At 34.0% G+C, this 23,426-nt stretch overlaps 4 protein-coding genes across 12 annotated transcripts; 3 read left to right on the forward strand and 1 right to left on the reverse strand.

The window, feature by feature from the left end:
* Window positions 1-79: 79 nt before the first annotated feature.
* LOC145933858 (uncharacterized) lies at window positions 80-3,418 on the forward strand. Of its 3 annotated transcripts, none has more exons than XM_083033877.1 (10): window positions 80-232; window positions 343-557; window positions 624-850; window positions 949-1,246; window positions 1,329-1,482; window positions 1,563-1,705; window positions 1,782-1,960; window positions 2,029-2,437; window positions 2,512-2,736; window positions 2,824-3,418. In XM_083033877.1, exons 3-10 carry the CDS (start codon window positions 692-694, stop codon window positions 2,991-2,993), a joined length of 1,737 nt encoding a protein of 578 aa, XP_082890003.1. In that variant the 5' UTR covers window positions 80-232; window positions 343-557; window positions 624-691; the 3' UTR covers window positions 2,994-3,418. The 3 variants fall into 3 exon arrangements, with proteins under 3 accessions (XP_082890003.1, XP_082890001.1, XP_082890007.1); XM_083033875.1 differs by having other exon boundaries at window positions 641-850; XM_083033881.1 differs by lacking the exons at window positions 1,329-1,482; window positions 1,563-1,705 and having other exon boundaries at window positions 641-850.
* A 144-nt stretch (window positions 3,419-3,562) lies between these two features.
* Pi4kiialpha (phosphatidylinositol 4-kinase II alpha) lies at window positions 3,563-6,302 on the forward strand. Its single transcript, XM_083033889.1, has 6 exons — window positions 3,563-4,453; window positions 4,627-4,745; window positions 4,859-5,351; window positions 5,431-5,696; window positions 5,834-5,973; window positions 6,089-6,302. The coding sequence occupies exons 1-6, from the start codon at window positions 4,108-4,110 to the stop codon at window positions 6,180-6,182; spliced, it is 1,458 nt and encodes a 485-aa protein (XP_082890015.1). The 5' UTR covers window positions 3,563-4,107; the 3' UTR covers window positions 6,183-6,302.
* LOC145933885 (uncharacterized) lies at window positions 6,118-11,328 on the forward strand. Of its 4 annotated transcripts, none has more exons than XM_083033928.1 (7): window positions 6,118-6,254; window positions 7,469-7,622; window positions 7,858-8,129; window positions 9,442-9,762; window positions 10,128-10,377; window positions 10,476-10,750; window positions 11,008-11,328. In XM_083033928.1, the coding sequence occupies exons 2-7, from the start codon at window positions 7,545-7,547 to the stop codon at window positions 11,267-11,269; spliced, it is 1,458 nt and encodes a 485-aa protein (XP_082890054.1). In that variant the 5' UTR covers window positions 6,118-6,254; window positions 7,469-7,544; the 3' UTR covers window positions 11,270-11,328. The 4 variants fall into 4 exon arrangements, with proteins under 4 accessions (XP_082890054.1, XP_082890045.1, XP_082890026.1 ...); XM_083033919.1 differs by lacking the exon at window positions 6,118-6,254 and adding an exon at window positions 6,840-6,976; XM_083033900.1 differs by lacking the exon at window positions 6,118-6,254 and adding an exon at window positions 6,858-7,328.
* Stat92e (Signal transducer and transcription activator Stat92E) lies at window positions 9,761-23,334 on the reverse strand. Of its 4 annotated transcripts, XM_083033851.1 has the most exons (12): window positions 23,192-23,334; window positions 22,835-23,081; window positions 21,566-21,719; window positions 20,230-20,383; window positions 19,781-20,124; window positions 19,522-19,665; window positions 18,980-19,448; window positions 18,212-18,875; window positions 17,949-18,107; window positions 17,632-17,863; window positions 14,373-14,529; window positions 9,761-9,892 (listed from the first exon to the last, which is right to left on the reverse strand). In XM_083033851.1, exons 3-11 carry the CDS (start codon window positions 21,694-21,696, stop codon window positions 14,376-14,378), a joined length of 2,451 nt encoding a protein of 816 aa, XP_082889977.1. In that variant the 5' UTR covers window positions 21,697-21,719; window positions 22,835-23,081; window positions 23,192-23,334; the 3' UTR covers window positions 9,761-9,892; window positions 14,373-14,375. The 4 variants fall into 4 exon arrangements, with proteins under 4 accessions (XP_082889977.1, XP_082889958.1, XP_082889967.1 ...); XM_083033832.1 differs by lacking the exon at window positions 9,761-9,892 and having other exon boundaries at window positions 11,671-14,529; window positions 23,192-23,333; XM_083033841.1 differs by lacking the exon at window positions 9,761-9,892 and having other exon boundaries at window positions 11,671-14,529; window positions 22,835-23,078; window positions 23,192-23,321.
* Window positions 23,335-23,426: the final 92 nt, after the last annotated feature.

Below are 23,426 nucleotides of genomic sequence, written 5' to 3' on the forward strand. Positions count from 1 at the left end.
GCATTCAAACCAGACTGTAGCCATTTACGTCATCGCCCTAGAACTGTCAGAAAGAGACTTAAATTTCCCTAGAATTTTATTAAAGGCACGTTTACATCGGTGACTTTAAGCACAGCTGTAACCGGCTTGATCGGCCTTGTAAATCCCAAAATTATAATTGTTATTTAAAAATTGCACGGATATACATTGTGTTTTTTACAGTCTGATATTTAATTGAGAAGCACAAAAATGTGTAATTATTTTTAAATTAAAAAGAGCATTTTAGATTATAAAAAATGGAGACAAAGATCAGGGTTGAATTAATCTGTTTATTATTTATCATTGTTTTTTGCCGTAACACAGGTACAACAATGGGACCATTATCACTGAACAAATCTCGTAGAAGAGACATGAAGTTATTTCGCATTATGCAATGTAAAAAATTACACGAAAATACTGCACAGAATTTTCCTTGAAACTACCAACATTTTGTATACAAGAGCTAAACATGTAATTTGAGGAAAGGAAGGGTCTAGTTTCACAGTTTATTAGAAGAAGATTCTCCTATAATCCAATCCGTATGTAAAAACAGTTTATCGTTATATCTATTTATATTATTTGTTTATATAAACACAATTTTTTAGATAAATGATTTGTGTAGGTCAAACATGTATATGTCGCCACTTGCTTGTAATGTAAATAGACATCATCGATGAAACGGACTCGATTTGAATTTTATCTTTACATAATTATAATGAATAGATTGGAAGAAAGTCATATTAGGACCATCAGATCATCGTTCTACAAAAATGTATTTTTGCTCACGCAAATGGTACCACCATCCATTGAATTTCAACAACACTTTAGACAGGTATGGACATACATACGTCGCAGGGATAAATTTTTATTTCGTTTTTATATAATGTAAGTGACAAATTTTTGATACAAGTATTTCTTTTCTCCTGAAAGGGTATGTTTGATAAACCGAATACAGCCGGTTTCCTGCATGTATCTCATTATCTGTCAATTGTATACGACACGACACTCTTTAACCAAATGGTCAGGTGGCCGATCTTATGCAAAGGGGATGAAGTAACATATCGTCTTGAGATGAAGAAGTTTCTCTCCATCCTTTTGCGAGACAATCCCGACATCAACTTCCCAACAATATTGATGTCTCATCTGATTCAATCGGGAGGTACCAAGTTTCTGATTATCATGTGGAAGCTATCGCAAGTCGCGCTTAAAAGTTACATTAAACAAAAATGTAAGTAATATGATGAATATATATATGAAAACCAATAGTTCCTGTATAATTACAATTTATTCAAGCCGAATTCTCTCTTCAGTTCAAGGAGAATTATGCAACGCACCGTGCACAAGTCCAGTGGATGATATAACTGTAGCATACTTTAATAATGTAACTGCTAAAAAATGTAGTATTATAACAGAGACTCATAAGGAAACACAGAAAATTCTTGATACTGCAACTACCTTTTTCAAGTAAATTCTAACTATTATTTTCATTTGTATTGAGGGATGATGGATGTGTCTAGTTTATATAATTGCATCATATATTTCAGGAATGAGATTGAAATATTAAATATGTATAAATCGGAGATTTTCGATAGGAAAGAAAACATAGAAAGATTAGCTCTTAATATATCAATTCATCCATTAATTCAAAAACGATTGATAGATGTAGAAGATATAAATATCATAAGTTGTTAGTATTCAATAAACATTTCTGTAGATAGTCTCTACTTATTAGTAATTTTCACAATATTTATTTTATATTGCAGTATGGACAAGAAACATTCGTGAGAAAATGCAATATATATACGGAAAGAATAAAGAACTAATTAAATTAGGAGAATCCTGCAATCGTTTGTCCAAACTTGTCCTGAAGATAAGTACAAATTCTGGAATGCTTGATGCAAATAAGTTTCCCAAAATTAACTGCAATAATTTCTTATTAGAGGTAAGATAGAAATTATATGAAAATCTGAATTAGGCAAAATTATCTTTTTTTATTTTTTTCAATTTAAGCAATCAACAATTAATACAATCAACAATTTATACACGGATGGTTCCATCGTTTCATTCTTCACTTTACTTACATTGCTCTATCTGACATTTATACGAATGTTATATCATATAAACGCTGCCGATTTCTCAGATCTATCACCATGCTTACTATTTATTCATAATGTTTGCAAAGAAATGAAATTTCTACAAACGCAGTTTAGTGCACTGAACACTAGAATTAACAGTATATATAGGGACGAACAATATAATTCTCGAGAAAATAAAAATGCTTATACCAATTCTGATACAATAAACAAATTATCTGCAAATTGCAAAATATTGCAATCTCCCGAAATTAATTTTAACTTGAATAAATGTGTGGATGATAATCTTTTCTGTGAGAAATTGTGCTCATCTCTAAACGAAAAAGGTGTTGTTTGTAAGAATGTTATTGTTTCAAAAATAAACCTCAACGTTTGTCATAAAATTGTTAATAATTTCCAGGCAAACATAAGGACTTATTTAAAAGATATGCAGAAAAAAAGCGTCCATCTTACGAGTTGTCTACAGCACTATCAGACTTCAGCAATTCTTGGAGCAATATGAGCGGATGGCTATCTCCTCGTAAACACTCCGTTAAATGTGAGGCTTTGATGAATGGAAAACCACTGTCGCCCTTGTATTCCCGATTGCTAGGTTGTTCTAAATTGAATCTAAAACGTTCCAGAGGTTTGTTGCAATTTTCAATATTTTAAAATATTGAAATTCTTATTGCTCACTTGTAATTTAAAACTAAATTAGCATATTTGCTTTCAGAAAACATATTGTACAGCTCGAGTGTGAGCTACGAAGGATTGAATCTAACACCAAGGAAACGTCGCTCGACATCTAGACATGAGATAATGCATAAATGTGATAAAAAAGTAAGGGATCCCTTTGCTGCTGCCAAGTCATCTTCGTCCCATGTATTGGATTTAGAAAATTGAAAGGATACAGATGCCCGACGAAAATAATATTATCGAATATAGTATTGAATATTTTCACTCTTTTTAGCAAACAATTTTAAAGTTTAAGAAAGAAATTGATAACGTAAATTTTTAAAATATAAACATTAATTATTTGAGTTTATTAACAACAATTTATATAGTTATATGCATATGTGTGATGTTTCATGGTAATTTAAATTAATGATTAATTTCACCATCGTTCTGTATTTCTTTGCATTTAGCTTGAATTTTCACAAACACATCAAACAGTCCTTTTTTTATGTCAGCCTTGCTTATATAATGCAGACGAAAAAGATAATGAATAAATTTGTAGTTTATAAAATTGCTCGGAGAACGTTGCAATTCCTGAATCCGAGCAATATCTTCTATCATTATTAAAAAAAAAAAAAAAAAAAAAAAAAAAACCGAAAGATACCCGCGTTGAACCCGTGTCCAATATCTCCGACGTGTGTCCACCGGAAGATAATCTTCAACCTATTCTCAGAGTGCACTCGCACTTGTCGCAACATTATTCAGATCTTTATTCTCAAGCATTAAAAAATTCCCGCGGTTGGAGATCAATCGTAATTTCGCAATGACGTTTTTAGTATACTGCAGTGTAGTATTGCACACATGCAATGTAAGAAAGAGAGAAAGAGAGAGAGAGAGAGAGAGAAAAGTGCATACGTCGTACAAGTATGGCGGTAATCCTATCAGCTGATAGTGTCCGTCGTTGGGATGACGGACGAAAATTTGGATAATCAGTCTGATCGGAGCGAGTATCCCCTTCCCCGCCAACGTCGATGACCACAAGTTGCGGGTGCTGCTAGCCTATACTACGTACATGCGGGAACGATACGTGATCCGGATGACGCATAGACGCCTAGGATGCTGATGTGATGCATTTCTCATTTCATTATTGGCACGAGACAGAACTACGTTACCGAGGTAGAACCGAGGACAAGCCGAGAAGCGGAGGAGAACTCGCGGGCATGTCGCAAGGTATAAACAGGGTACCGTCGAGTCATAAAGGTTAAGAGGGTCGGCGACGAACGAAGGGATTAACCGAGAGCGAGTAACCGCTCCGCTTTCAATCAAGCCGGATCAATCTGTGATGAGCGACTCGGAACAGCGGCAATTGCACGTGCCTTATCGAGAGTACCACAGTCAGAACAGCATCACCGGTCCCGCGGTCACTCTCGTGGAGACCGATGCGCTGGTGGATCTGTCCGTCAGCAACAGCCACCATCAGCGTCTGTCGTCGCAGAACGAGCGACAGTTAACGCCACCGCCGCCTCCGCCACCGCCGCCACCTCCTGCGGATCTGCTGCCCGACGTCGAGTTCATTCCCGGCCTGAACAACGACCAAACCCTAGCCATAGATTCCTCCGGGATCGACCGGGAGAGCCAGCCTCTCCTGGGTCGCTTGGAGCTCGACGTTACGTTCAACAGATTTCCAGGTTCGTCGAATTACTTTTCGGTTTCTTTTTTTCTTTTTTTAATGCAGTTAGTTCGGTGAATAGTGTTTGTTCTCTTTGCATACCGGTGCGTGACTCATGATCTGACAATGAGTGACGTTCCGAGAATCGTCGTCATAGTGTTACCTATTAAGTTTCTATATATCTTATTGTAGATGATCCACAGTTCACGGAATTGGTGTGGCAGGCTGAGTGTGCGATAGACAATGGGGTTTATCCAGAGAGGATATATCAGGGTTCCAGCGGTAGTTACTTTGTCAAAAATCCTGCAGGGGTAAGATGTTTTTCTCTAATCTTCTTGCAAAAGTAAGGAGTTTACGCTCTATTATCGCTTCTAACAAAGCCAGTGATGTACAAGTGTCGCTAATCTTGTACTGTTCTCATTAGAAAATAATAGGTGTATTCAAGCCAAAGGACGAGGAACCTTATGGCAGGCTGAATCCAAAGTGGACGAAATGGATGCACAAGCTCTGCTGTCCCTGTTGCTTCGGTAGGAGTTGCCTGATCCCGAATCAGGGATACTTGAGCGAGGCAGGCGCGAGTCTTGTCGATCGCAAACTAGGCCTTGGCATCGTACCGAACACTAGAGTAGTGAAACTCGTCAGCGAGGTGTTCAATTATCCACGCCTGGATCGTCAGAAGACACGCATGAAACAGGTTATCATGGACCAGTTTCCCACGGTAGGATCGCATTTCAATCGCATAGGTCTGCCGCCGAAGGTCGGCTCCTTCCAAGTCTTCGTGGACGGCTACAAGGACGCCGACTATTGGCTGAGGCGATGGGAAAACGAATCGATGCCAGCGCGTCTGAGTCGAGAATTTCAACTTCAGTTCGAGCGTTTGGTCATTCTGGATTATATCATCAGAAATACAGACAGAGGTAAACCCTATTGAGCCGCTTGCATCTTATATCATATCTTGTTGTTTGTACACACGACAAGATAATCTCGCTCTCGTAGGAAACGACAATTGGCTGATCAAGTATGATACTAGCGTCAGCAAAAACGGATCCGAACAGGGTGAAGTAAAGATCGCGGCGATCGACAATGGCCTGGCCTTTCCTTTCAAGCATCCGGATTCTTGGCGGGCGTATCCTTATCATTGGGCATGGTTGACCCAGGCGAAACAACCGTTCAGCGAACTCACGAGAGAACTAGTCCTGCCCCAACTCTCGGATCAGAACTTTGTACAAGATCTCTGCGATGATCTATATCAATTGTTCAAAGTAAGTTACATTTATATTATTCGAAGAAATTGTTTTATATCGTGTGTGTGTGTGTGTGTGTGTGTGTGTGTGTGTGTGTGTGTGTATGTATGTTCAGTCATATGCAACACTTAGCATAATTTATTCATCTATTTCAGCAAGATAAGGGTTTTGATCGGCATCACTTTGATAGGCAAATGAGTGTGATGCGTGGTCAAATCTTGAATCTACAACAGGCTCTGAAAGATGCCAAGAGCCCTGTACAATTGGTACAAATGCCAGCTGTAATCGTGGAAAAGTATATATTTTTCTTTATGTTCACGTTAAAAAATACGACAAATTATTATGTATTAGATATTATATAATGCTTGTCCGCGATCTCGCAGAATTTCACACGCATTATTTTATTCCAGAGCCAAAGGAAACGGCGCCCCCAGATTGTTTTCATTCTCTGACACGTTTACTCAGCGCTTCCAGAACAAGAGTCCGTTTTTCTCCTGGTGTTGAAGATGGGGAAGTTGAATCAAGTGCTTGTGAATCAGTGTCAGTCAGACGATGGAACTGTCCTGCGAATAATGTGTAATTAATTATTTTTCTAAGTTTATTCTATTACACATTTCTACCTCTCTTCTTAAGTTTTATTTCTGTGCGGCTGCAGATCGATCGGGAGGAGATGGTTATCCCTTTTAGGCTGTCCTATATTTATAATTTCTCTTTTTCTCTCAGTTTTTAATTGAGATATAAGATATATTCATATAATTATATATTGTATACAGTAAATATATATGTATATATATAATGTTAAATCACAAATTCTTTTAATGCGCTTAATGGGCGAGGAAAGTGTAAATTAGGCGCGTTTAAAATTTAGGTATATAATATATAATCTACGAAAACAAGGCATAAGCCAATTTGCACGCTTGAAATACATCTCTCGTGTCTTCCACATACACGTACATACACAAAAGTAGTTTGTGCCAAGAATTGATAAAAAGAATAATGCATAAATCAAAAACGCCTAGAGAATGGCCGCATTCAGCAGACTCAACCGCTAAGTAGCAATCGAACGTGATTGGTTTCTACTTTCAGATCCAGCCAATCAGCATCGAATGACATCGGAAAATTGCTCAACTGTTGAGTCTGCTGAATGCGGCCAATGACTAATGTCATACAGCTACAGTTTAGAGAACTTGAAAGATTAAATATCCTATATTCTTCTATAATTGAGGATATACGATATTTTCTTTTCTTTTTTTCATCTTTCACATCAAAATGTGACATCAGTTTGTCACACACAAGAGGTGTCGATTATTAGATACATAAAACGCTGTATACAATTTTTTAAAGTTAAACTGTGATCTTTCGTGGCAGACATGTCGTGTCACACATGTATTTGTGAACGGAAAAATTCCACGTAGTTATATAATAATATGCTCTAACCATTAAGTACAAATTAAATTGCTACCGAAATACATGAACGAAATAGAGTTTCTAGTGCAATTTTTATGATATTGTTTTCTTGCTTATTTTCTCTTTTTGTATTACAAACGTTTTATCTACGAGAGAAAAAGAATCATTCGCGATCGTATTCGAATCTAAATTTTATCTCGAGCAAATATCGAAGATATATTTTTCCGGCGAGAATATCATGAAGTTAGTTTCTGTATCATGTTGCATGTCAAACACATATTGTATTAGATTTTTACAATGTTATGAAACTTTGACTCTATGAGATATATAATATTATTATTTAAAATTTTTTAATATTTATTACAATATTGTTTTTTATGCAGAATATTAATGCAATTGTGTATTGTATGCATATATATACATATACGGTGAGAAGAGAGGAATCCGAGGCTGACAAATATGGAGGTTGTTGAATCTTGTTCGAAGAGGAAAGCCTTATCATCTGCCAAAACAATAACGCGTCCATGCAAGACTAAAGTAATGTTTACCTCATCTTGCAAACAATTATTACTAATGATTTTTGTACACAAAGCTAAAAAATTCATTATCACGACTGACATTCCGTATTTCATTACAATTTAATTGATTGCCTATCCAATCATTAATGTATATTTATAATTTAAATTAATAATTATTGCATAATATGTAATATATATATATACAATCTATATATTATTTTTATATTTATGATTATTATATAATATTAATGTAGTACGCGCGTAAAAGGTACGTGCAGCCTTCGCGTGCAAAGTCCTTCGCACCAGAGCGTTTGTACGAGGCGCCGTCGAAACGACTGGAGACCAGCACAACTTATCACTTGTCGTACCTGAATGCGGATCGGCGTTACGTGCGATCGCAACCGATTCGGCCCCTTCACAGTCTTCAGAGAAGTACCGGAAGATTTGACGATGAGACGACGAACCGATTATCTTACAGGCCTGTATGGCAGATCGTTAAAACGGAGCCTATTATACCAAAATGTAGGTGGGTAAGAGAAAAAATGGAAAAATGTCATATCTTTTTACGCTGTTAATATATTCGAAGTGTATAAAAGAAGGAAATTATTTTTAATACGGACACGAATATGTCTACCGAATAAAAATTCTAAAATTTTACTATATTTTTTGTATTTTTTTAAACAAAATTTCAATTACTTTAATTAACTTTTGCTAAATTCTTATCACGCTACTTTATTCTTATATCACTTTGTACACTAAAATTTTCATAAATTCTAATATAAAAATAAAGATAACAATTATTCATTATCATTAAAACAATTTAACAAAATTAACAATAAAGATTAAAGATAATAATTATTAATTATGCACATACATAATTATTGGTATTTCTAATATAAAAACAAAGTTTAAGGCTTCTGGCTCCTTGAATGTCTTTGCATATGCGCAGTCATTCCGCATGTCAAAGTCTGATATCTCGATTATTTTACAGATGTTGATTGATTATAAAGGGGAAAGGATAGTTTTCGGGGTTTTTTAAGAGTGTGCTAAAGCCATCTGAAGTGCTGTTTCATCGAAATATTTTTTTATTTTGAAATGGCATCTAAGAAATTTTAGCGTGTGTTTTCTCGTCTCTGACGTCACGATTTCGACATGGTCGGAAAGGAGCCAGGAGCCTTAAAGAAAAAATCTATTACTAATTATTAATTATATAATTATTAATTTTCTAATAAGTCTTAATATATTCTAATATATTAATATGTTATATCTCTAATTCTAGTAAATATAAAGATAAAATAATGATTAACAATAATAAAAAATTAACACCAGTTATCATTAATTATATTATATTATTATATATTTAATAATTATTAATTATATAATATAAATATTATAAAATATAAATTAAAACATAAATATTAAGAATTACAATTTTGAGCATACAAGTATATCTCTCTTTAATTTCAATCAAGTATGAATTATGTTAAAATAAAGAAATCGCTTCTAATAATAGCAAAGTGAAACTAGTTTATTGCTACTGATATCAATCCAGACGTCAATGCTAAAATTTATATAGATTAAATTAATAATTATATTTTAATTAATTTAAAAAATTATTATTTTTAATATTTAATTTTGTCATATATCTATATACATATAATATTTTTCTATATAATATTAATTTTTGCATTATAATTAATAATATAATTAAACTTAATATTAAATATATAATCAATAATTATCAAGATAATATTTGAGTATTAATTATATATTCAGATGCGTTATTAATTAAAATTAATTAATCAATTAATAAAATTAAATATTATCTTGTTTGTCAGACCGATAACGCATCCGGGTACAATGGAAACCGTAACAACAATTCGTCGTGATTACACGGCAAAACATGTTGAAAAACCAGACATGATTATACCTTGCGGAAGTATCCGCACAAGTTCAGCGCCTTTGGATGACAGAACGATGACGAGACTGTCGTATATTTCTCCTGGACCTATCGAACCTGCAATCAGTTTTAAACCGATAACAAAATACTTTCCATCGAGCCAGCCGCTATTCAAAGAGACGACGCACAAGTTGAGCTATCAGCCCTTTGTTGTTGACAAGAAGGAATTATATCCTTGGACGCAGAAGCGAGTATATAAGTATGTGATCACGCGCAAATCTTGTATATTACTTATACATTTTGTGATATTGTAACATAATAATTAATTAATAATAAAATATGAATTTAATCCGTGATAATATAAATTATTCTTCATCCAATATGTGTATCTGTAAAAAAAAATATTGATTTAAATATATATGACTTTATTTCTAATATTAAGAAAACTCTCTTGAGAATATATAAAGTAATACAAATACAATTATATTTTCTATAAAAATAATATTATAATTATATATATTCTCTCTCTTTCTCTACGTTAATTCTTTTTCTCTTTCAGTGTGTTTGTATAATATATGTATAATATAAAAAATATTAATGTATTCAATTCGCATATTTGTTAAGATCGCCTGATGTTGCAATGTGCGGCAAAACCACTTATTCCGAGAGCTACATGGAGAGCGACGCAGTTTCTGTGGAAAAACCTTTTCTGCCTACGACAGGATACGTTTTACCTTACGGCGCCAAATTCGTGGATAAAACCATCTACAAGGAGAGCTATTTGCCGGGTGATGTGGAGCGCATGGAGCCGTTTATTCCCCGCGGCAGTATTTCTATCCCCGACGTAAGGATGTCCGCTGATACGACCAGCAAGGTGATTTCTCCGATTATTCTTGGATAAAAACAAATAACAGTTTTTTTTTATTCTGACGCGATCTATATTATTTTCTAATGAGCGGTGTCGTCTTGCAGCTGAGCTATCAACGAGTCTGGACCGAGAGGCGAAGGCCGTTTGTGCCACCGCGTGCTAGGGGTATAACAACTGGTAAAATGCAATCGGAGACGACGAGTCGTTGCGAATACATGGCGAAAACGACGTCGCGTCCGGGTCTAATCGTCCCATCCGACAATATTCGCATCGTCGACGTACCGTTTGAGGAAGACACGACCACCAGGTTGTCTTACGTAAAGCCCGACGCGATAAAACCTGTTCACAGTTACAAGCCCGTAGTTACGCAATATCGCAGGTAAGAAGGAGAAGCGCGAAGAGAGATATACGCATTACGTCTATAAACAGGACTACAATCATTTATAATGTAAAAGAAAAAAAAGAAAAAAAGAGAGACGAGAATAATCTCTTTCCTCTCAGGAGAAGAAATCTGTTCCTCTATAAAAAGAGACGTCTAATTTAAACTAGATTCTTACGACATGCTTAGCTCGTTTTTTCAGATGCGAATTGTCATCGCATGGATCTCGGCAATACATCTCATTTTGTGTTCCACAGGCCGGAAATTAAGATCGACTCCGAAACGATAAACAAATTATCGTATCAAACGTGGACGTCGATACCTAAGGAAGAACTCCCGTGGGTCCAGAAGAGTAAATATCGGCCGCCCGAACATCCGATGGCCGGCGACACGATCTATCACATGAGCTATCCCGCACCAGGTCACTATGTCGAGGTCGATACGTGCGTAGAGTGTCCGTGTCCAATCGACGAGCAAGATGACATCTCTTCGTCTACTCCGACAAGAGTAGAACCTTAAACGCTCTTAAATTAAATACAATGTACACTTGTTATTATACAATATATTATTGAAATTCATTGACGACCTATTTTTTAAAGACAAAGACTTTACATATTAGAAATAAAATTACTTTAGAATGAGACAAAAATAATCAAAATTTTTTATAAAGCTTCTAAAGTATATTTCCTAAATATAATTTTTTCGAAAAAAATGTAGGAACAACTACTTCAAGAATTAGAATTGTTCAATTAGAACTGAAATTCTTTATATATAAAATATATCGTATGTCAAAAAGATTCTAACGAGTTAATATCAGAAATGAATGAAAGAGCAAGAATAAGCGGGTTTATACATTTTGCTCTTTGATAATCGTATGATAATTCTATTCGAAATACATGGCAATAAAAATAGCCGATATATTAATTTACAACGTACTTTATTGCGTAAACATGCATGTTATGTTCAAATTTACGTAGCAATGTAGTAAACAAGAAGATGTGCATAAGCAATAATATAATATAGTTATTTCTCGCTTAATCTCTCTCTCTCTCTCTCTCGTTCTTCATAAAATAAACTCTAATTTTCGATAAAAAGATCAATAGATGATGATCATGTCTACATTTATTCGAAACACACATGCTCGCGTACACCGTATAATAATATAAGGACGATGTGTATATATATATTTCTATTCGCGACGAATTCATGTTTTACATTATGGATACATATATAACAATTGACAGATTTTCTGTTGTTAAAATATGTGCATAAAACACATATGTATATAGGGAAGAAAATAGACATCATAGTAAGTTAACTCTAAGCTTACGATGTGTATATGTGTGTCCAAAGTTAAATATGCTCTGTTTACATCTCCTTTACTTTTTATACATTCTCTCTTTTCTTTTCTAAAAATTAGATTATTTGTTGAATAACGCACATATAAATCTCCGCGAAAAATCGTTTTTTCTCGATAAAATCATATATGTATACATAATAAATCATATTGTGTATATATAATAATCTAATATTGCGGAAATAACGCTTAAGATATAAAATAAGAACTAATTAAAAATTTGTCAAAACTTATTCTTTTAAATCGGCTAGAACTTGACGAAAAATTTAAGAATACAAGGTTTAAAGAATTGTAAGGCACTTAAAAGATCATATCACATTGTACATTATTACAATGCACTCTTTTCGCGAGTTGATCTCTTTTCCTAAAAATCAAATCAAATGCGACTACCAGAGATTTTTAACTAGATCTTTTTTTTCCATTCGATATCCTTTTCAAAAAATCTGAAAGACACATTCAAATGTAACTCGATTATTATGTGATCATGTGTATGTGAAAGTGATTGTCTATTTCTTGTTTAACATCTTGTACTCTCAAAATCTCTTTGATTAATATCTAGTTTCTATATCTAATTCTTACATATATTTAAACGTATATTTGAACGTAATAATAACTTCGCTTTTTTTTTTACAGTTCTCTAAAAATATAAAGAATTAATTTGTGATCAAATCTTGTACGAATTATCATTATTTAAAAAAAGAGAAAATATGAGCATGTTTCACAGATTATCCGCTAATTTTTCCTACAAAACAATGTAAGCATTTGATAAAAATAATTGTTATATATATATATATATATATATATATATATATATATGTATATGTCATACAATGTATAGATATTAATTAAATTGCTATTTTTATATAAGTGTGTAATTATATTTATAATTACACAAGTCCTCTTAATGCTTCGTTTAATGCTATATCGTAGATAATTCAACAACAATCTTTGTACGTAGATTTCTTTATATACTATAGAATTTAAGCTAAAGTTGTAAAATGATAAATCTTGGAGGTGACATAAAGAAGTCAAGAGAAAACAAAGATTCGATAAAATATCATCAAAACGTCAACTATAGTGCGAACACAAAGAAATAGTTTTTGGTCGCTTTCTCACTAATATAAATTCATTATATATAAAGTGTAAGAAATAAAGAAGAAAGGATTAGAAGAAGTAGAAAGAAAGCATTGCCCGAATGCCGAAGGATCCTCCGTTTTTCGATTCAGAAAGTTACATTTACGGGAAGAATTCACAATTTTCGTTTACGAAATATTGTGTAAAAATAAATACGAAGATATTTTCGTACATCCACGCATATCAGCATGTTGTGCAAAGATCCTCGGACTTTATTGCACTTATGCTACTATTTTATGTGAATATATACAGTGATTCCCGATTGTAAGCACCCGATTGCTTGGCCACTTTCCATTAATAAAATAGAATTTATTTTATTTTCAATCTTCAGAAATTGTTTCTCAGTATCAAAGCTTAAGCGTTTAAGCCAGATGATTGGCTAAAATTTTAGAATCTCTCGATTGAGAATCCGAGGCTCGTTTGCTTACAATGGGATCAAAAATGATATCTACAACCGGGAGTTTCTCACTGTATATATAAATACAGATATATGTATGTAATAGAACACCCTTCTAATTCTGGAATGATCGAATTCTCCTTTTATTTTGAAATCTTCCCTCAATTCTCCCACTCTAATGGCACATGTGCAGAACGAAAATAGCAACGTTCCGCGTTTTATCTTTCATTCGCTTTCTCGCTCTACGCATAATTAGATGACGAATGCGTAGCGGAAGAACAGCGCAAAAGGGAAATTCCAATTCACGGCTGATTCAAAATGATGTGAAATTTAGAATAAAGAAGAGAATAGCGGGGTTCTAATAACAACTCTGCTTTTTTATAATTTTCTAAAGATGTAAGAAAGCCAATTCTCTCGTAATTATGTATGTATGTGATTGTGTATGTGTGTGTGCGTTGTGTGTATGAGTACGAATTGTATTATTTAAAAAAAGAGAAAAAAAATAACGTAGTTTACACATTTCACTTTGGGACACATTAATATCCCTCTGCATTAAATAATAATTCGCGTATCACTGTATATATATCCTGTTTCATCAATTTGTGTAAATCACCTTGTTTGTGTAAAAGTAAATTGACAGAGATCGAAGAAAGATAAAAATCATGATCGCGCTTTGCGACCATCATCATTCATCGGATTTTTCTCAAACGACAAAAGATATACATTTCGCATACCTCTTATTGCGGCTTATTAGGGTTGTACGGCATGAAGTCAGAAAAATTAAAACTATTCAAGTGGTCCAGTTGGTTGATATTTTCGTCGATCGGCATCAGATCCATGGCATCCAAATCCGAGCTTGGTTGTCCGATGCCTGACTGGCCGAGAGCGTAACTATCACAGATCAAAACACATCCCCAATCACTGGCAATTCGCTGGTAATAAATTATTACAAGCTTAAAAATCTCTCCCTTTCTTTCATATTTCTTTTTTTTTTTCTTTCTTTCTTTTTGCAAGTCCGAGAGAAGTGCGTGAGCTTCTATCTACTACTGTTTTTTTTTTCGGAGGTGACCGATTATAGCCGGTATAGCCGGTACAACACGGCAAAAATGAATATGAATGACAATCACAAGAGTCCCACCCGAACCAAAATAATTGGTGGATCGGTAACTTGTTCTTAGCAAAGAAAAGCAAAAGAGGAAGTCGTGTGTGCGTGGTTTGTTTTTTTCCTTCAATCTCTTGACTCGTGCATAACACGAGGCAACGAAATGACGATACACGTATATATTCCGACGAGTTTGCAAATAACGACGTTACTCAATTGCCAGCTGCGAGTGATTGGAGCTGTATTTTGCATGATAGTATCAAATTTTTCGTTGGTGTTGTACCGGCTTGCTCCGGCTTTTTCGGACACAATAATTAAACTAATACTAAAATTGGGAGGTTCATCTATTATATTCATCGTAAATGTGCATTATTTTTCAGCATACAAATGTTTATGTTGTATGCGCTTTATATATACAACATTATGAGCTAATAATACGCAAAAATTCATAATACAAAAGTTATATATATTATATTATTAAGCCATAATATGCCGTTGCATTCCAAATGTGAATCATAGAAAAATACTTGGCAGTCGAAAAATTAATTACGCATTAATGATATTTCTGATTGGTCCGCAATTTAGATACACAATTGTACAATAGAAACATTTATTATACAATAATAGAGAAATACGATCGATTTTTTTTCTATTCTATATACGTACGTATCATCAGAACCGAACATTTCCTCCATTCTAAAACATTCTCTCAAATGCCACTTTTATTAATAATGTATACAAATAGAAATGCCATTGAACACGTTCTGTGATTTTCACACAGTTATATGATCACAAGATAAATCTGAGTAATAAGAGAACAGCACGAAGAGAGAATTATAGAGTTTAGAAAAAAGCGACTGATTCGTAATAAGGGAAAGATCGAGAATAGAGGAATGCTAAAAAAAAGAAGAAATCGATGTGTCAACTGCATCTGTTAAAATAAAATATATATCTTCACAATGATACATTTAAGAAACGGACTAACGAGAGTCAAGCTCAGAAAATGAGGCGCAAATAATTATCTTCGAAAAATTACATTAATTATTCCGAAAAGAATCCGAAAAGAGATCGAAACGTTAATCTGAATAATTAAAGGAATTTTTTTGAAGATAATTATTCGCATTCTGTCTTCTACGCTTGGCATTAATTAGATCGTTTCCTTCTTGTTTCTATATTATTTATCAGAGCCTCACACATTTTAGTTTTCTGCATGATCAATTTATTTATAAATTTGAATTTCTTGTTATAAATCTAATTATTCATACAACATAGATATAGTTATTATACACATTAACGTTAAAAAATAAACAATAATAAAAATTTAAGTAGAAAATCAGAGATCGAATTTTAATTTACCAATTACACAACCTAATGCATTAACCGCTAACAATATCTAAAGTTAAAATATAATTGTATATAAAGGCACTTATATTTGTAATTTGTATGTATAGAGAGAATATATTCATTTTTTTGCGCAAATACTACGACAGTATCAGTTTGATAAATTAATATTTAATGTATGTGCCATTGGCCCAATACTGGCCTAACATTACCCTTTAATACTAAATTTATAGATAGTTGATTCAATTACTGTGACTATTGGACGAAAATACTAGGACAATAAATAATCATCATAGAAGATACAATAAAAATAAAAAAAATAAAAAAAAGATAAATATTAACAACAATTTAACATGATTGTCATTGAACGACCGAGTCATCACACATTCACACGTTCTACATATTTTGAATATTTTCATAAATAACCGTTATTTGTATCAATGCTTGCGTTAACAAATGCGGATGCAAATAATGGTTATACTTACTTATTTAGACTAACAGAGAATAATCTAGTATCGTCCAATATATACAGTATCATTCATAAAATCAATTAGATGTGATTTGTATATTTTGATGCATATAGATTTCTTCTGTCGTATTATTATTACTGAATTATAAAATATAAATATACTATAAAAATGTCTACAAAAAGTATCCGCGCGCGTACGTAATAACCACTACATTTATTTCTCTACAAAGCTTTATGTCAAAAAAATCTTTACGAAAAAAAGAAAAAATGAAAGAAAGAAAGAATACTGATGGTTTCTGTCTGTAATAAGAGATCCAGAAGATATGCAGAGTATGAGCTAGTCGCAAGGAATGTTTCACAATTCTTGTTTTCAATGAATTTAGTGATTATACGTTTTGAAATAAGCTCACACACATATCATTGTCCTCGATAGTCCAGCTTTTAGGACACATTTTGCATATTCTGATTACGTAAAATGCATTTAACAAGAAAACGAAAAATGAAATCTTCTTTGTCATCAAAACAACTCACAAACAACATTCAATAACGTCTCTTACATATTTAATTATTTAAGTATAACATATATTTTTATACATATGTATTAATAAATATGTATTATGCATACAATACATATGTATTTATACATATATATGTTTTGATATATATTTAATTATACTGCGCATTTTTTGGAACGGCAGTACAAAGATATTCTAAGCTTATTGTTCACGAAATATGAATATAGATCACCCTGGAAATCATGATACAACCAGCGAAAAGGCGATTTATCGAAAAAGAAATATAGGAAATAAGAAATATAGAGTATCTTTCTTATTATCCATAAAGAAGACTGAGGAAAAATTATTTCTCTCGAAAAGTGCACAACTACTTAATAAAAAAAATCTACTTTTCGATTACTAAACATCTCATGTAATTTGAGATTCGTAAAAAAAGAAAAAAAACCGAAATATCGAACATGCGTTTTAATAAACGTATCTATCTTAGTACGAATTAAGTTATCAATCGGAATCAATTTGAAAAATTTAATCAAGATTGCCGATTAGATAATTGCCAAGGGACTGACCTTGATGCTACAGACGGCGTGTCCCTTACAGAAGGATCGGGGCTGTGCGCTTGAAACATAGTCTGCGGGGTGGCGGGGTAGCTTCCGCCTGGTCCAGTCTGGCCATTGTTATTTACACCCGTGATGGAGGAATGAGATGGCGTTTGACCACCGAAACCGGGTGTGCTCCAAGCTGGCACTTGCGTGACTAATACCGGCTTGATATACCCGTTCGTCGATGTGGTTTGGTTGTCTGCGGAAACCAATTAATTATTAACTAATTGACTTACTCAATAAGATTAGATAAATCTGTTCATTGCGCAAAATTCGAAACCTACCATTCACTGGTGTGCAGTATTTGGAAAAAACTTGATCTTTTATTTGATTTGGATAGAGATACAACAAGTGTTGTAGATCGTAAACGCGATCGCCCAAGCTACGAATAGCGAAGTCTTTGCTCGTAAACGGCTGCAGCATAAAAACTTGGTCCGTTTGATCTGGAAAAACATTAAGATACAAGAAATTAATGACACAACATCCCTAGCAGCGTAAAAATCATACATAATATAGAGTTTGTTTTGAGTTTTCAATAATATTTTACCTCCAACCCATGCAATAGTAATACCGCCAAGTTCAGAATCAGAAAATCGCATCAAGAAAGTGCCAGCTGGACAGGTTGTCAGTATTTCTTCCGCTTTCTTCTTCCGAATGAATCCAAGGATGCATCCGTCCATCCATGGACTTTTTAAATGTTCCCTGGTCAACTTCATGATAGCATAGAACCATTCCCAGAAGGTGAAGCTTCTGTCAGGCAATGGTTCCTTACAGAATTGCGCCCAGCTCAGAGGTGCATTCGAGTAATCTTGCATGACAGTGCGGAACGCCTTTTCCGCAAGAAATCTGAGATTTTCTACGGTCAAAGGGCGACCGGTCGCCGAGCGAAATTTCATATTTAAGGCTTCCGCTACTTGTCGCCATAATACTTTGTCAGGCACAACAAATGGCACTCTGCCTGCTTCAGCGAAAGCATTGTCCCAAGTAACTGTAGCCCAAGCATGTGGTTCCTGATTCCCGTGTACAATTACGACTACAGGTAAACTCAAGGTCCAAACTTGGAATACCAATTCGCCGCCGCCGACACTGAATTGCGATTGGAACAGCAACGAAAATTTCTCGTCCATCACGGATTCTGTGCCCTTCTTCTCGGCTCGCTTAATCTTTTTCAACTGCATGTTGCGAAAACTCACCGAAAGTTGTCCAGCCGCCTATATGAAATTAAAGCATTACAAAATTATTAATTATCTATTTTATATTATTATGTAAAATAGATTTATACAAAAAATATCTTTGTCTCGTTAAATGTTCAAACCTGATGATACTCCATCGTGCCAGTGTTATTTAAAATCTCGCCGCTGGCTTCGCCGTTCTTCGCCATTTTGTCGTTCTTCAGCAAAGCATTCGCTTGCGCTTCGCTGATTATGCTCACTTTTACTTGCGGCGGTGTCATGTGAACGTTTAATTTGGCGCCGACGAGAAGACGTACTGTGCTCGTAAAACGGGTGTTGGTTTTCATAACTTGAGGCGGTTGTTTCTCGATGATAAAAGTACTCGTAACTAACGAACTGAGTAGTTGCGTAATTTGGGTGTTTAAACTTGGGAAAATGTCAGGTATCATTGATTGTTCATACGAGAACTTGTTCTTCAAAATTTCCGCCTCTTTGATTTGTTGCCGAGTATGCCAGATTATATCAGCGAGATTCTCGCACCAGTTCTGAATGATGTCCAAATTACTGCTGAAAGTTGCTCCATTGCCCGCTAACTGTTGATCTCTCTTCCAACTGAATGAAATATGAGAATCATATCAGAATTTGATAAAACACACATATATATTTTGAATATGTTAATTTTTACCTGATAAGTTCTTCATCAAGAACTTTCGATTGCAATGAATTCAACCTACTAATAGTATCTTTCATTTTATCGATAAATTCCATGCGTAAGTGTAATACAAGAGCCAATTTGCTACTCAATTGCTGCTCTATAACTTCTTTTTGTCTGCAATTTAACCAATATATTTATATAGAATATCTAATAATAAGACTTGTAACAAGTACTTTCAAGTGAAATTTACTCTCAATAGAATAACTAATAACTGTTTGGATTATTTTACCTTAGGAGTTTTTCCTTTACTTCCAGATTTTGGTGATTCTGTGGCTGTGTACTAAGATGCTGCAAAGTAGCATTTAGCTTTGTACAGTCATGATAATGAATAGCAAAAGCTTCTTGTTCCTCTTCAATTTTTCGTAAACTATGCATGTTATCGCATAGTCTTTGCTTCAAGTATCCGAGCACTTGACCTATTTCGGGATTTCCGGACATCTTTATTAGATTTATTTTGTCGCTATTTATGAATGTGTTTCCTAAATTTTCAGCTTGTGCCACAAGTTTCATCTCTGTCCCTAAGCAATACCTAATGGTATGAAACAGCCTGAGTGGATCTTCATCATATTTTTGCTGTAATGCAAATATAATTATTTAAGAGCAAATACAGACATTTTAATTCGATTAAATTATGAAATATAACACAAAATGACATGATAAGAGATATACGTTACTTACACGAAATAGTTTAACAGCCTCTTGCAATTTCAATTTCATCAAAAACAGATCCCCATTGTGTATATTATTTATTTTTGTTTCTAACTCTTGTATCAAAGATCCAATAAGACCAGTTATGTACTGCTCGTTCTGGATATTTGGTTCTACAATATTCCTAAAATATTCCTCAAACTATATATATGTATAAATGTATGCGTTGAGTGTTCTAATTTATTAATTTGAAAAATAAATTTAAAGAAAATGTTATGGAAATTGATATTTGATTTTTAATTAACTAATAACTAATAGTTACACTATTATTAATATGTCAAATATTAAAATATGACTTAATATTATATAAATATACGACATATCACACAGCATGTATACAATATATACTGACAGCCAGCTATTTAAAACCGCTTCTTAGTTTACGGAATAAATGTGTTTCATATTACACAAATTTCAGTCTTCCCATATTGAAGTCGTACTTAAGATACGTTAAATGTTTTGTAATTATAATATTAACATAACTTTACTTTAAATGTACAATGCACAATTATACAATGTACAAAGACCCGAAATTTATTTGTAATATTTAAAACCAATATCATACAAATTAAACTAAACGAAGCAAATATAAATTAGAATAAATTAAAGTTCATAAATTCTTAGTAGCGCGCTTTCTAACGAATTTTCGATCGAGCATTGTCATCGTTTAATGAACTCAATGCCACTTCGTTGTGAAGAAATTATTTGTCAGAAAGCGGCGCGCTACTAAGAATTTATGAACTTTAATTTATTCTAATTTATATTTGCATTCTTCAATCATTTAATTTAATTTGTATTAATGATATTGATTTTACTTGGTCTTATCGTTAGTAGTTGTCCGATGTTACAACATGGTATAATAAATTGTTAAAAATAATTGTATATTTTACGTTTAAAGTAAAGTTATGTTAGTATTATACTCACACAACATATTTAATGTATCTTAATTACGACTTCAATGTGGAAAAATTGATATACATATGTAATAGATATGGAAAAGTGCACGAAAAAAATTAAGGTTTCCTGGAGAAGCATTAAAATTAATTGTATAGCATTAGGCATGTGCATGTGTATATTTATGATAGGTTGAGCTTAAGTTTAGGTTTTAATCTAATTTTAAGTTAGCTTTAAGCATGAGTAGTAATTTCAACTCAATATAAATTATTGTGTGAGCTTAAATTAAGTAGAAATAAACATTAAAGACTAAATATTAGATTAGGCAAAATTGCAAGGTAATAATATAAGTGCATTGTAAACTATCAGCATTTCTATTTATCTATAAACTTATTGTTTATATCTTACTTACAACAGCTTTTCTTCTATCCATATCGACAAGAAATGCCGCACTTCGATGGGAAATGTATTGTCCGTGTATACAGAACGTACTTCTTCGAGTAAATCTTTCGGCAACTGCTGTGCTCTCGCCCACAATGCCATACTTTATAGTGATGTTAATCTCTCTTTGATAAAAATATACATTATGTTACATTGATAAATAATCTATTTTTCTTATATAGACAAATATATTCTTTTTAGTGTTTACAGTGAAAGTTGCATAGTAATAGAAAGATTTAAATAAATTGTTTAAACTACAAGCATTATCTTTGACGTTAACATTACATTGAAGGGTTCAGTTTGCTAATGTAAAGTTTGATCAAATATTGTAAAAACATCGTATAAATAATAGACAAAAACAATTATTTCATTGTACAAGCATATAATAGACAGATATCATTTTTTCATTATACAGACACTGTATACAATAGATAAATACGATTATCCGTATATAATGAGTAATTATAGTTATTCAAGCAGGAAACAGACTAATATAAGAATCAAGCGCAGAAATTGTAATATAAACTTGTTTGTAAAATTTTTATTTATATAATTCGACTGGAGCTTAGTCCGTTTCCTACCTGAATTTGTATTTATCTATCAACGCCATTTAATTTTATTATTAATTACAATTATCTCACTTCAAGAGATGGATATGATTTTCTTGAAACTACGAGCGAAACATTGTTATTATAAAAAATAAAATCTGCGAACAATCTTACGAAATAATAAATTTAAAAAAATAAAAAAAAATAATAATAATAATCTACGAACAATCTTGTGGAATGCGATTAATCAGTCGCAATGCCGACATGCTCATCGGAATGGAGGCACGTCTGCGCTTTATCGATAGATGCTCGGCTGCTCCGAGAGAGAAAAACGGAGATGCGTAGAAACTTAACGCGCACGGATTTCGCGCGGGAGCGTAGATTCACGGAATGGAGCAAGGAACGATCGCGTTGCGCGCGTTTTTAAAGTCGTTCTTTGCCGAGAAAGAAAAAAAAACACATCCCACTGCGTAACGCGTATATAGATAAAAGGAACCGGAGAACACACACACACACACACAGTAGAGCTGCGAGAAGGGAGCGGAAATAAGGAAGAAGGAAAGGATGAGGGAGGAGGGGAGGGAGAGGAGGGAAGGAAGATGGAACGAAGAAGACGGAGTGAGGAAAAACCTCGCGCGACGATTACTCGACAACTATTCTCAAAGTCCGAATAAATGTGTTCACTCGCTTACCTTCTCTCTCTTTAATGTCGTAACAATCTCCGGCACGAGACGTAACACGCACAATTGCGTGTTCGTCGTCGTCGCTCGATGTCCTCTCTTATTTCCACCGTCACCGACGATGTCGACGTCGACGTCGTCGTCGTCGTCGTCTCCTGCTGTTCTTCCCTGCTTCTCTTCTTATCTACGACTGTTGCGCTCTTTGACGAAATGCCGTGGCGTCCGCGACGAAATGACTCAGAGTTAATCGCGCGAGCTGCTGAAATAATAGGGAGGCGGTCACTCTTCTCGTACCCGCTGTTCATCAGCGCCCATCAATAAACGTAGAGTCGGGAGCCTCGTCCCTCCTCCTGAAAAAATGTTCCTTACCACGAACGTTGTTCTCCAATGCCGTTCTTGCTCCAATCGTCTTTCACGCTCGCGAACACCGCTGCGCCTGACAGGCGACGTGGGTGACGACAAAATGAACGGCGCGGACGAAATTCCCGGAATCTGCTACCGTAAATGGCGCCGGTGGAGGGGCAATCGAGGAGTGGGACGGCCACGTGATCTACGAGAACATGCGCACTCGCCGCGCGAATGTGATTTATCGATAAACAGCGCC

The sequence above is a fragment of the Prenolepis imparis genome, unplaced genomic scaffold, assembly GCF_030444845.1.
Source record: "Prenolepis imparis isolate NDT839.2.m4 unplaced genomic scaffold, iyPreImpa1.0 SCAF_1, whole genome shotgun sequence".
NCBI lineage: Eukaryota > Metazoa > Arthropoda > Insecta > Hymenoptera > Formicidae > Prenolepis > Prenolepis imparis.

Coding starts and splice junctions, on each gene's coding strand:
- LOC145933858 (XM_083033877.1), top strand. CDS start 692: ATGAAACGGACTCGATTTGAATTTTATCTTTACATAATTATAATGAAT. Junction 1,247..1,328: donor AAGTTACATTAAACAAAAAT/GTAAGTAATATG, acceptor TTCTCTCTTCAG/TTCAAGGAGAATTATGCAAC. Junction 1,483..1,562: donor ACTGCAACTACCTTTTTCAA/GTAAATTCTAAC, acceptor CATATATTTCAG/GAATGAGATTGAAATATTAA.
- LOC145933885 (XM_083033928.1), top strand. CDS start 7,545: ATGGAGGTTGTTGAATCTTGTTCGAAGAGGAAAGCCTTATCATCTGCC. Junction 7,623..7,857: donor CGCGTCCATGCAAGACTAAA/GTAATGTTTACC, acceptor ATATTAATGTAG/TACGCGCGTAAAAGGTACGT. Junction 8,130..9,441: donor CCTATTATACCAAAATGTAG/GTGGGTAAGAGA, acceptor CTTGTTTGTCAG/ACCGATAACGCATCCGGGTA.
- Stat92e (XM_083033851.1), bottom strand. CDS start 21,696: ATGGCATTGTGGGCGAGAGCACAGCAGTTGCCGAAAGATTTACTCGAA. Junction 18,876..18,979: donor GCACGATGGAGTATCATCAG/GTTTGAACATTT, acceptor AATTTCATATAG/GCGGCTGGACAACTTTCGGT. Junction 18,108..18,211: donor TACTATTGCATGGGTTGGAG/GTAAAATATTAT, acceptor ATGTTTTTCCAG/ATCAAACGGACCAAGTTTTT.
- Pi4kiialpha (XM_083033889.1), top strand. CDS start 4,108: ATGAGCGACTCGGAACAGCGGCAATTGCACGTGCCTTATCGAGAGTAC. Junction 4,746..4,858: donor TTGTCAAAAATCCTGCAGGG/GTAAGATGTTTT, acceptor TGTTCTCATTAG/AAAATAATAGGTGTATTCAA. Junction 5,697..5,833: donor ATCTATATCAATTGTTCAAA/GTAAGTTACATT, acceptor CATCTATTTCAG/CAAGATAAGGGTTTTGATCG.